The 12,677-nt window shown below is 41.3% G+C and overlaps 1 protein-coding gene across 12 annotated transcripts in view; it reads left to right on the forward strand.

Moving 5' to 3' along the window:
• Nucleotides 1–8,994, forward strand: part of LOC137765377 (RNA-binding protein 43-like) — a 149,495-nt gene extending 140,501 nt beyond the window's left edge. For all 12 annotated transcript variants that reach the window (XM_068545128.1, XM_068545131.1, XM_068545130.1 and 9 more), the window contains 2 exons: nt 4,772–4,860; nt 5,652–8,994. In XM_068545128.1, the coding sequence (XP_068401229.1) occupies nt 4,772–4,860; nt 5,652–6,383 (821 nt within the window). In that variant the 3' untranslated portion in view covers nt 6,384–8,994. The remainder of the gene's footprint in view (nt 1–4,771; nt 4,861–5,651) is intronic.
• The last annotated feature ends 3,683 nt before the right edge of the window (nt 8,995–12,677 follow it).

The raw sequence follows: 12,677 nt of genomic DNA on the forward strand, positions 1-12,677 counted from the left end.
TAATGTTGTCCCAGAGGTCTGTTAGGCTGTCTAAGTTTCTTTTCATTCTTTTTTCTTTATTCTTCTCTGCTCTAGTTATTTCCACTCTTTTATCTTCCAGGTCACTTATCCGTTCTTCTGCCTCAGTTATTTTGCTATTGATCCCTTCTAGAGAATTTTAAATTTCATTTATTGTGTTGTTCATCACTGTTTGTTTGCTCTGTAGTTCTTCTAGGTCCTTGTTAAACGTTTCTTTTATTTTCTCCATTCTGTTTCCAAGATTTTGGATCACCTTTACTATCATTATTCTGAGTTCTTTTTCAGGTAGATTGCCTATTTCCTCTTCATTTGTTTGGTCTGGTGGGTTTTTGCCTTGCTCCTTCATCTGCTGTGTGTTTCTTTGTCTTTTCATTTTGCTTAACTTAGTGTGTTTGGGGTCTCCTTTGCTCAGGCTGCAGGTTTGTAGTTCCCATTGTTTTTGGTGTCTGTCTCCAGTGGCTAAGTTTCGTTCAGTGGGTTGTGTAGGCTTCTTGGTGGAGGAGAATAGTGCCTGTGTTCTGGTGGATGAGGCTGGATCTTGTCTTTCTGGTGGGCAGGTCTACGTCTGGTGGTGTGTTTTGGGGTGTCTGTGGCCTTATTATGATTTTAGGCAGCCTCTCTGCTGATGGATGGGGTTGTGTTCCTGTCTTGCTAGTTGTTTGGCATAGGGTGTCCAGCACTGTAGCTTGCTGTTCGTTGATTGGAGCTGGGTCTTGGCGTTGAGGTGTAGATCTCTGGGAGATTTTCACCATTTGATATTATGTGGAGCTGGGAGGTCTCTTGTGGACCAGTGTCCTGAACTTGGCTCTCCCACCTCAGAGACACAGCCCTGACGCCTGGCTGGAGTACCAAGAGCCTGTCATCCCCACAGCTCAGAATAAAAGGGAGAAAAAAAGAAAGAAAGAGAGAAGATAAAATAAAATAAAATAAAATAAAATGAAATAAGATAAAATAGTTATAAAAATAAAAAATAATTGTTAAAAATATTTAAAAAGTAATAAAAAAAAGAAAGAAAGAAAGAAAGAAGAGATCAACCAAACCAAAAAACAAATCCACCAATGATAACAAGTGCTAAAAACTATATTAAAAAAAAAAAAAAACTAAACAAAAACGGACAGAGAGACCCTAGGACAAATGGTAAAAGCAGAGCTATACAGACAAAATTGCACACAGAAGCATAGACATACACACTCACAGAAAGAGAAAAAGGGAAAAAAATGTATCATTGCTCCCAAAGTTCACCTCCTCAATTTGGGATGATTTGTTGTCTCTTCAGGTATTCCACAGATGCAGGGTACATCAAGTTGATTGTGGAGATTTAATCCGCTGCTCCTGAGGCTGCTGGGAGAAATTTCCCTTTCTCTTCTTTGTTCGCACAGCTTCTGGGGTTCAGCTTTAGTTTTGGCCCCACCTCTGAGTGTAGGTCGCCTGAGGGTGTCTGTTCTTCACTCAGGCAGGACAGGGTTAAAGGAGCAGCTGATTCGGGGGCTCTGGCTCACTCAGGCTGGGGGGAGGGAGGGGTACGAATATGGGGCGAGCCTGTGGCTGCAGAGGCCGGCGTGATGTTGCAACAGCCTGAGGCGCGCCGTGTGTTCTCCCGGGGAAGTTGTCCCTGGATCACGGGACCCTGGCAGTGGCGGGCTGCACAGGCTCCCGGGAGGGGAGGTGTGGATAGTGACCTGTGCTTGCACACAGGCTTCTTGGTGGCTACAGCAGCGGCCTTAGCGTCCCATGCCCGTCTCTGGGGTCCACGCTGATAGCCACGGGTTGCGCCCGTCTCTGGAGCTCCTTTAAGCGGTGCTCTTAATCCCCTGTCCTCATGCACTAGGAAACAAAGAGGCACAAAAAAGTCTCTTGTCTCTTTGGCAGCTCCAGAGCTTTTCCTGGACTCCCTCCCGGCTAGCTGTAGTGCACTAGCCCCCTTCAGGCTGTGTTCACGCAGTCAACCCCTATTCTCTCCCTGGGATCTGACCTCCAAAGCCCGAGCCTCAGCTCCCAGCCCCCGCCCGTCCCGGTGGGTGAGCAGACAAGCCTCTGGGGCTGGTGAGTGCTGGTCGGCACCGATCCTCTGTGCAGGATTCTCTCTGCTTTGCCCTCCGCACCCCTGTTGCTGCACTCTCCTCTGTGGCTCTAAAGCTCCCCCCCTCCGCCACCTGCAGTCTCCACCTGCGAAGGGGCTTCCTAGTGTGTGGAAACCTTTTCCTCCTTCACAGCTCCCTCCCACTGGTGCAGGTCCCATCCCTATTCTTTTGTCTCTGTTTTTTCCTTTTTCTTTTGCCCTGCCCAGGTACGTGGGGAGTTTCTTGCCTTTTGGGAAATCTGAGGTCTTCTGCCAGCATTCAGGAGGTGTTCTGTAGGAGTTGCTCCACATGTAGATGTATTTCTGATGTATTTGTGGGGAGAAAGGTGATCTCCGCGTCTTACTCTTCCGCCATCTTGAAGCTTTTCCTCAATAATTCTATTCTTGAATATAAAAGTGGCACAATAGTGTGTTAAGCAAGAATAAATGTGAAAATGTCTCATGATAGAGTTGTCAATAACTGGCAGTCTTAAAGACTTCTTTTTTTCTATATTTTAAATCTGTCTATATCTTGAGATAAAGGTGATACGTTTTATTGTAGAAAATTTGTAAAATACAGAAAAAAACCCCACAAAAGTTATCTATAATCTCACAAAAAAGATAAATACTTGGAGAATTTTGAGGTGGCTTCAGTAATATAATTATACCATTTGCTTCTCTTTGATCAAACCAACAAATGGGTATTCTCATATAGTATCTGCTTTATTACTGGGAAAGTTGGACTGAAGAAATATGGCTTGGATCTGAGGTCAGAGTGAGCCATTCTGTTCCCCACCTCCAACCTGACATAAGTGAGGAATTTGGGTCTGCAGACCTATTCACCCCTCCAGCCTCATGGATGGGGCAGCCTTCTGTACAGCACAGTGGCTGGTAGAATAAATTGCCAAAGAAAGGTGAGTCTCCATGCCAGCCTTTTGGAGGTAAAAGTACTACGTAAGAGTAGGAGCAGAAGAGACCTTGCTCTGCTTGTGGGAAGATAGGGTCCAGAGAGAGATCCAAAAGACTGTGGGTTATCAGTACCTTTATCTCTCACCATTAGTCATGTCATTCCTTCTCAATGGGGATGTTCAGGTAAGGGATGGCGGGAAGGGCTCCTTATTAGTTCTCTAAGGGGAACGTAGAAGTTAATAATTTTATATTACTAAGGGAAATTATTAATTTTATATATTGCATTGGTTAACTCAGAGAGAGAAAGAGAGGGCTCATTCATTCATTTATTCACAAGTATTTATTGAGTGCCTATTAACTTTTCAGGCACCATTCTAGGCCTTGAGGTTATACAGCAATGAATGAAATAGGCAAAATGTTTTTTTTTTTCATGAAGCATACATCTGTGGAGAGATAATAAGCCAATAAATGAATATATAATTGTTGTGTGCTTTATTTGTATATTTATATATACTCATATATTTATACATATTAATATATAATATGGTGCTATAAAAAATATAAACAAGAATAAAGGGATAGAATGTGATGGATAGTGCTACTTTAGATAAGAGTGGGTAGGAAAATACTCTGTTTAGGTGACATTTGAACAGAGACTTGAATGAAGTAAGGGAATGACTCATGCAGATAAGGGGAAAGAAAATTCTAGGCACAGGGAAGGACTGGGAAAAATTCTCTGAGGGGTAGCCTGCTGGGCGTTTTGAAGAACAGTGAGGAGGTACGTGTGATGAATGGAAAGAGCAAGGAGGAGAGAATAGGAGATGTGGTTAGATGGGCAGCTGGGATCAGGTTATGTTAAGGAGTACATGGGTCAAAGCAAGGTGTCTGGATTTTATTCTAGGTGACATGGGAAGCCATTGGAGGGTTTTAAGCAGAGGACTGACAGAATGTGATGGCCTTTTTTAACGTGATCCATCTGGCAGCCATGTGGAGAATAAGAGCTACTAGTCGGTGCTGGCTTTGACTAGGGTGGTAGCAGGGCAGGTGATTGAGAACTGGTGGGTGTTCAGAATTTGTAGATGGACTAAGTGTCATTTTCTGAGATGCTGAACACGGGAGGAAGAGTACTTTTGGAAGGGGGCTAGTTATTAAGAGTTGAATTTTGGTCGTTGAGACGTCTATTCAGATAATGAAGTAGAGATTTCCACAGGCAGAAGGGAGAAAGGTCGATGTTGAAGAGAGGATTTTGGAGGTGATACATAGATGATGTCTAAAGCTGTGGAAATTGTTGACATCACCCAGGGGGTGGGTGTAAGGTTAGTAAAAAGGTGTGCGGCCTGAGGCGGTGGGGCAGGGGTGTTGGAGGGGGCATGCCAAAGCCTAGAGAATGGGGAGAGAAGGATAATTAGCGAAGGAGACTGAGCAGGTCAGCCTGTGAATTAGAGGAAAGCAAACCAGGACAGTGTGATATCCTGGATTCAGAAAGGTGAAGTCTCCTCATGACCATAATTAACAGAGCGGTGGGGGATTTACTTTTAGGTGTTTGTTACGTATTATATATAACATACAAAACATGCAAGTGTTTTATGTATGTATGTATACATATATATGTATAAATTTTAATGTGTTAAAGTAGAAGGAAAAACTATGTAAATGCTGAATTTAGAGGAAACAGAAAAAAATCGTAGGTATTTTAAAAGAATTGAACATCTCTATTATTATTAATTAAAATAATTATTAGTGTATTGTGCCACAAACACTTCTGGTGACCCTTTTTCCACTTAGTTGCAGAGAATGTCATCAGAAAAAAGAAACACTATCTAGCAGAGATGGTCAGACCCGCTCAACTCACCATCTCCCATTTTAGTGAAAAGGTAAGTGTAATGCTGATCATCTGGATCCCATTTCTTCTGCAGAGAATCTCCTCTATGTAGGAGGCACAAAGCACCCTCATCCCATGACTTCTAGAAAAGAAAGTGCAAACTCCTGTTAACCTGAGTCGGTGTTAAAGGTCAAACCTGTGTCTTGAAATTTTTTGTTTATTGCCTGGTCACTTTTATGTTTCTCTATGACCCTCTTAATGCTTTTAAAGTGACAGTGTGCTTTTATGCTGTCATGGATGTCAGGCATCTACCTAAAGACTTCCTTTGTGGGGGAAAAAACAATTAGGATGAACATTAAAAAGGAGCTTTGAAGACACAGTAAAGGTGGAAGTAAGAGGAAAAAGTAAAATTCAAAGCATTGTTTTAAAACTTTATTCTGTAAGAAACCTAGGGTTCTGTGCAGCCATCTGAGGAACTTCTAACTTGGAGGGCTCTCTACGGGGACCCCTATCCACAGAGCAGAACCAGAACAGTGTATTTCTCTGGGTTCTGCTTAAGACTTTGTTTCAAAAAGGCATTCTGCCTCTGAAAAAATATTTGACCACCTCTGTTTAGGGTAATCCAGTGAGAAATGTGAATCCCAAATCGAACACTGTGGCCTTGATAGGGTTGTGGCATCCGTTTGATGGGCAGCTATGGTGCAAGAAGCCAGCTGTGCTAGGCAGTTGAGGCCTGGTTTAGGGGCTACTGCAGGGGAGACCGAGAAAGTGGCAGAAAAAGAATGTGTTTATGTAGTCTGCTCCACTAGGTGGTGCTGTTTTAATTTCTCTGTTTAATTTTAGGTCTTCAGCTCTGTAAATGCTGTCCTTGATCTTTCTGTTTTTCGGAGTCAAATTGGTCTGAGAAGTCTGGTAATGGACCTGAAAAGGGAAATCCCAGCTTTATGCTTCAGTCCTTTGGAAGCCAATGGAAGAATCTCTGTTCAAGGATCATTTCTGGCTATCAAGAACCTCAAAGAATCTTTGCTATTAAAAGCAAGTTCTCTTTTAGAAAAAAACAGGAATAGACAGAGCCCCAGAGGGAGTACATGGAAAAATAGTCACTCTTTAAAGCCACCCAGGTCCTCAACACCTGAGACTATGAGAAGAGGAGAAAGGCTTGTTCTCGACACAGATATTTTCCTTTACCTGAAAAAGACGAGTGGATTTTATGAAAGCACACTGAAAAAATTTCATGCTCTATGTCAAGAGACAGTGGATGGTGAAATTACCACACTTTGTATAAGGAATGCTGAAGGTGGTTCTCAGCCAAACAATGAAAAACAGGTAAAAGAGCTCATTGAGAAATATTCACATGCTCTTCACTTCGAGCTTAGAAAGGAGACATTTATTTTGGAAGGAAAGGAAAATAGAGAGAAAAGAAATATTAAGCTGGCATGTGAGCAACTAAGTTCGAGGTACCTTCAGGTTCTGGTTAATTTTTATAACACGCACATTGACATTATAGGATCTTCTTCTGACACGTACTTGTTTAAAAAAGAGGTCATGAAATTAATAAGGCAGAAAGTGAGGTAATAAAATCCTCAGCAACAGTAACAAGAATGGCTGCTGCCTTCCCTTACTGAGCAGTAGTGATGTCATGCGTGATCCCAGCTTTACAGACATTATCTCATTTAATTCTTTTTTTTGTTTGTTTGTTTTTTGGCTGCACCGCACAGCTTGTGGGATCTTAGTTTCCCAACCAGGGATCAAACCTGGGCCCCCTGCCGTGGAAGCGTGGAGTCCTAACCACTGGATGCCAGGGAATTCCCTGTCTCATTTAATTCTTGTGACCATCTTTCATCACAGGCATTTCCATCCTCATGTTATAGGGGAAGAAACTAGGATTTGAAGAGGTGAAAACACTTGTCTGAAGTTATCTAGCTGCCCATCAGCAGGAGTTAAACCCAAAGATAATATCTAAGGTATAAAACTTCGAAAATTATAAAACTAAATTTAAAGAAACTTCACTTTCTCTGCAACCCCAAATTCTTAGAAAAAAGAAGTAGCCTTCATTCTAACATATAAGAAGTTTGGATGATTATTATGCCATTGGCAATTTCTTAACATTTACAAAATTTACGTTTACTCCAAATAGAATTAGAATCCTAGCAAAACTCACTTGAGAAGCTACTTAGATGGTATTTCTGATGCAGGTAGTCATTACTTGACCAAATCCCATATTAGTATAAGGCTATTGGACATACAGAACATTTTTACTGCTGCTTACTTAGCCTAAGTGCTTACATAAAATGTTGGTTCTCGTGTTGGAATTATGAAGGGAGTATAGTGTCTACTTTATAATTGTATTGTAAAATTAAAAACATTTCAGGAATAAGATCATGGATGATAAGAATAATAGCACTTACTTGCCAGGCATAATTTTAAGTGCATTACATATCTTTACTCATTCAGTCCTGACAGCAGCCCTGTGAGTTAGGTACTATCTTTATCGCCCTTTCACACATAAGGAAACTGGTGCCTAGTGATATAATGTAACTTGCCCATGGCTCTGATTACCGAACGGTGCTTCTCCCTTTTGTAGTCTCTCACAATTCTACTTAAACAATTGAGAAATGTTTCCTTAAAGATGACAGAAGGATTTGAAAATTCTTTACTGAAGGGAAGCCAGAGCTTGTAAGTCATTTGGTTGTCTGTGACTGACCTGCATTTTACTTAGCATTAAGCCAATTTTAAGTATCGGGGGCACTGCAGAGACCCTCCCAGGATAATAAAATGATACATCTTGCTCATCTCAAAGTAAACAAACATGGTTATGATGATTTGAACTGTTTATATCAGTAGAAAAGCATAAGAAAAATCTATATGCTTTCATTTTTCTTAGCTACCTAAATCCCAAATATGTAAATGATTTCTATTTCTTTAAATATGTTATTTCATTTCTGTATGACTAAACTTTTTGCCATGGGAAAATTCTCTTTATATGAAGTGTCCAATAAGGTATCTTTAAAGAGGTGTTTGACTTTCATTTTGCTTCTAGGGGTTTGTCTCAGTCTGGGTCCAGTCGGGTGAGAGAAGGCACACAGTAATTTGAACAGGGAAAGTTTAATATAAAGAATTGTTAACTATGACGGGATTGGAATAATGAGGGATTGGCTCGTAAGAAACAGAGAAAACTCTACCAAATACAGGAGTAACAGATATAAGGAGTAGTTTAGACAGAGCGCCCAGGGAAAACCTCCCCCACCCACCCTACAGCCCCCAACTTAGATCCAGACTTTGCTGTAGGGTTTGTGCCAGGGAATCTTGCTGGAGATCCATCCTCTAGGGTACTGGAGGAATCTGGTTAGAAGGTGTCTCTCCAGCGACCCTCCATTACAACATGCCTGAGGGGATTACTAGGGGGAGCTGCTGGTGGCCGGGTGCTGCTGGCCATTTGGTACTATGGGCGCTCAGTGCTGGGGAGGCCTTGGGTGTGGGCGTTGGACACTGGAGCAGCTGCCCATGCTGCTTGAGCCTAATGCTGGAGAAGCTGCGTATGGGGGAACCTTCCTCTGCCGGGGACCTGGATTCTGAGGAGCCTGCCAATTGAACACACTGAAGGAGGAACAAGGCTCTTTCCTCCTGCAGTGCCTCTCCAGCGCCCTCTACTGAGAAAGCTTAATATCTTGCCAGCTACAAAGGAAGGATACAAGGCCCAAATTTGTTTTTACTGAGTAGGCATATACGATGAATTTAAAGCTGAGTCAATAAATTGATAACTGGCAGTTATATGATACCTACCAAGGCTTTCATTATTACCACAAATTTAATACCGATAGAATAGTCTTTCAGGGACTTCCTTGGTGGCGCAGTGGTTAAGAATCCGCCTGCCAATGCAGGGGACACGGGTTCGACCCCTGGTCTGGGAAGATCCCACATGCTGCGGAGCAACTAAGCCCATGTGCCACAACTACTGAGCCTGCGCTCTAGAGCCTGCGAGCCACAACTACTGAGCACGGTGTGCCACAGCTATTGAAGCCTGTGTGCCTAGAGCCCGTGCTCCACAGCAAGAGAAGCCACCGCAATGAGAAGCCCTCACACTGCAACAAAGAGTAGCCCCTGCTCACCGCAACTAGAGAAAGCCCACGCGAAGCAACGAAGACCCAACGCAGCCAAAAATAAATAAATAAATAAATGAAAAAAATCCTATTAAAAAAAATAGTCTTTCAACAAAGAGCTGGATCAGAATAGTGAGGCTCATTCCTTGACTCGATAGACACTGAATGCTAATTGGTTTATGGGTATGAATATAGCATCTTCTGCTTGAGAAGATTATGTATTTCAGGTGTTTTACATATTGCTGTCCATTTTAGAGTTCATTTAACAGCACTGTCCTTATAGTATGCTAGTCGTGTAACCAATTTCTATCCTTAATAAAAACTGACATTTTAATTTTCAAAATGGTAGTAGTGATTTTTATTAAAATTTAATTTTGAAGGTTACTGATGTTCAGGAAGATGATGTGAATTCTATCCTGTTCTAGCCTAAACCCTGTTGTGTGTCTGCCATTGGGAGAAAAACTTATCATTTAACTAGATAATAAGTTGGTACTTTTCAAAGAGGTTGCAGATGGTTAAGAAAGCCATTCTCAAGTTAAAAGAGAAGATGTGGGAGTTTCAGCTTACGATGAAAAAGAAGAGTGGGAGAAAGTGGGGGAGAAAGGAGAGGCATTTTGAGTATGAAACTCATTCAGGGATTTTTGTTGAGCACATCCTCTGGGTTCTGGAGACAACAGTGGGATGTAAGACAGAAATGTTCAGTGACTCCTTAGAAGTTACTGCCTAGTCTGGCAGAGAAGGCAGGCAAACAAGCCATTACAATAGTGCTTGCTATAGAAGCACTACTTGGGGTAGGGTTGGAGGGTCAATTCTTACTTGGGATATATTAGTCATTTCAATATTATCAGCATAAGCCTCAGAAAAAGACGGTAAGCATGAATTAAAGTTTTATTTACCTTATTATTAAGGAGTAAACTAGCAGAACGACAAAACTGGTTCAAAAAGAAAGTAAGAAGTGAAGTTAAAAAGTCAATAGGAAAATGCATGTTAGTAAAAATTGCTAAATTAGAAACAAAACTTGTCGGTGTTATAAAACTGATTTGGAAGGTTATTTTCTCTGCTAGACAGAAAAGAAAATAATCACACTTTATCGTTTTTTAAAGAAGTTAAACTTATAATTTTACAGAGTTGTAAAATGTCATTGCCCTTATCAACTGTGATATTAAGTGAAACGAACTTAACATTCCTCAAAAGAGATGACCCACAAGTGGGCTTATTAGAGCTTGTCCAGCAGGGCATTAAAAGGTCACAAAATTATTTTTTGCCTTACTTCTGTGTTTTGAGTAATTTTCTTTAACAAGCGTCAGAAGAAGCTCCCAGAGGCTGAGAGCCTGTGGATGGGTTAGCCCAATGACGGGATGAAAAGGCAGGACAGCTCTTGGTTTGGCAGATGAATGCCAAGTTTAGGGATGGCTGAATTTTGATAGCTTAGTTTTTACAACTTTTAACTGAGGGACAAGATTCCTTGATTCCTCAATAGAAGACACACATAAAAAGGTGTAAAGGGAAGGAAAGGTCAAATTTGCCTTGTGAATTTCTCCATATAAACCATGTTAGCAACAATGTATAGAGTTTCCCAAAGACAGTAATTTAAGGAATGTAACTATCCTGCCAAGATTTTGTTACTCTGGGATCATTTCCTGGTATAAATACTGGCCTAGGAAACTCGTGTGGGCGCTCTTCCATATTCTCCACTCACCCCTTCTCTCCCATCTTTCACCTCTTCTGAACTGAGGGATTCTGAGAAAGTTCCTCACTCCTCTAGCTTCAGTGTTCTCAGCTGTAACCTGAAAATAATACCTATTTTGCAGGGTTCTTGTGAGTTTTAGAAAACATGTTACATAACAGATGTTCAAGAACAGTAGCTATAATAGTAAGAACTTGGTAATACCAACACCCCAAGAAAAGCTCCCTCTGCTTGGAATGCCTTATCTCAGAGCTGGCACCAATATGTCATCTATGCTGGAGAACACAGAGTCTTTCTGGGCTCCTTCCTCTTCTCTCCATTTATATGGCCACAACCTTAGATCAGGCCTCTGTAATTTCTTGTCCGGTTTAGTGGGTTGAATAGTATTCCCTCAAAATTCATGTCTTCCTGGAACCTCAGAATGTGACTTTATTTGGAAATAGGGTCTCTGCAGATGTGGTGAGTTAAAAGTGACGCCCTAACCCGATGACTTGTGTCCTTATAAGAAAGGGAGAGGACGCAGAAGCTCAGAGAAAACGGGGAATAAGTTCATGTGATGACAAAGGCAGAGGGTGGAGTGATACAGCTACAAGCCTAGGAAGGCCAAGGATGGCAGGGAGCCACTAGGAACTGGAAGAGGCAAGGAAGAATTCTTCCCTGGAGTCTCCAAATGGAGTGTGATCCTGTCAGCACCTTGATCTTAGACTTCCAGCCTCTAGAACTGTGAGAGAATAAACTTCTGTTGTTTTAAGCCACCAACTTTGTGGCAATTTGTGATGGCAGCCCTAGGAAACCAATACACATGGCTTTCCTTCAAAAAATTCCTGTGACCCCATGATCCTTGCAGCTGGCTCTGTGTGTGGGATCCTGTTGTATGCTCTATAACACCCTCTCTGTGACAGCATTTCACAGTGCTTTTTGTTTGTTGGTTTCTTGTCTTCCTTTCCCACTACATAGTGGTTTCCACGAGGACAGGAATTTTGTCTTTTTTTCTACTGTATTTATCCCCTGTTTATAACAGAGTGCCTGGCACAAAGTAGGCATTCCATAAATGTTTATGAAATATATGAACAATTTTTGTGTTAGCCACAGAATTTAGTACAGGGTTTTATACTGAAATAAGTGTCTTATAAATGTGTGTTCATTGGAATTTTCTGTCTTTTGATACAGTCTTCCCACTTGCCAACATCATAAAACTAATACTATCTCTTACCCTCTCTTCAGGATATGTCCTCATTTCTTACTTGTATCATTTCCTCCAATGTAGGAAATTCTGGCAAGACCAACTCAAGCAGCTTGGCCAGTTACTGCCCTGGCAGGAAGGCCCTGGGCATGCTCCCTGAATTCCCTCCATTTGCCTAGTTCCTGACTAGGTTTCACCAGTGAGACAAAAGTCTCGTGTGACTTAATTTGATAGTTATGAAGATTCGTGGGGTCTGTCCATGCTGGTATCTGGTTGTTGTCAGCTTTAGCAGCTCACTGGAGAATTCTCAATGTCTATAAGTTGTCTACCCATTAATGCTTGAGATAGTAAAGCGTTTAATTAGAAGAAAATACTATATAGCATGTGTAAGTTTGTTAAGACCATCCTTCAGTTAACAAATTTCTGAGAAAAGCAATAGGAGTAGAATATACCTCCTTTTGATTATCTATGAAATTTAGTGCTAGAGGAAATTAGTCTAACAAATATTTTACTGATTCAGATATTATAAAAGTATTAACTTAAAAAGTAGGGACTTTTAGGGAGTGGGTGGGAAGAGGGATATAGAATATAAAGGTTCTTTTTGTTGTTGGAGGAACTTGTTTAAAATAAATAAGTGATTTCATGAGGGCAATAAAAAGATAAAATGTAAAAATGGTAGCGTTTTCGAGGGATGTGTATGAAGATTGGGAGGAACAACTTGCTCCTGGTGAAGATAGATGTTTATGGGCTAACTGTTTAAGGTTTATCAAAAATGTCAGCCAAAGTAGACAGCTCACTCCCCTTCTTTCTTCCTGGCAAGGTTCCTCTTAGATGGAAAACCTCACAGTTTCCTTCCCTCACCAAGCATTTTGGATTCTATCTCCATATCATCCTTTGTA

Source organism: Eschrichtius robustus, chromosome 5 (genome assembly GCF_028021215.1).
Source record: "Eschrichtius robustus isolate mEscRob2 chromosome 5, mEscRob2.pri, whole genome shotgun sequence".
Lineage (NCBI taxonomy): Eukaryota > Metazoa > Chordata > Mammalia > Artiodactyla > Eschrichtiidae > Eschrichtius > Eschrichtius robustus.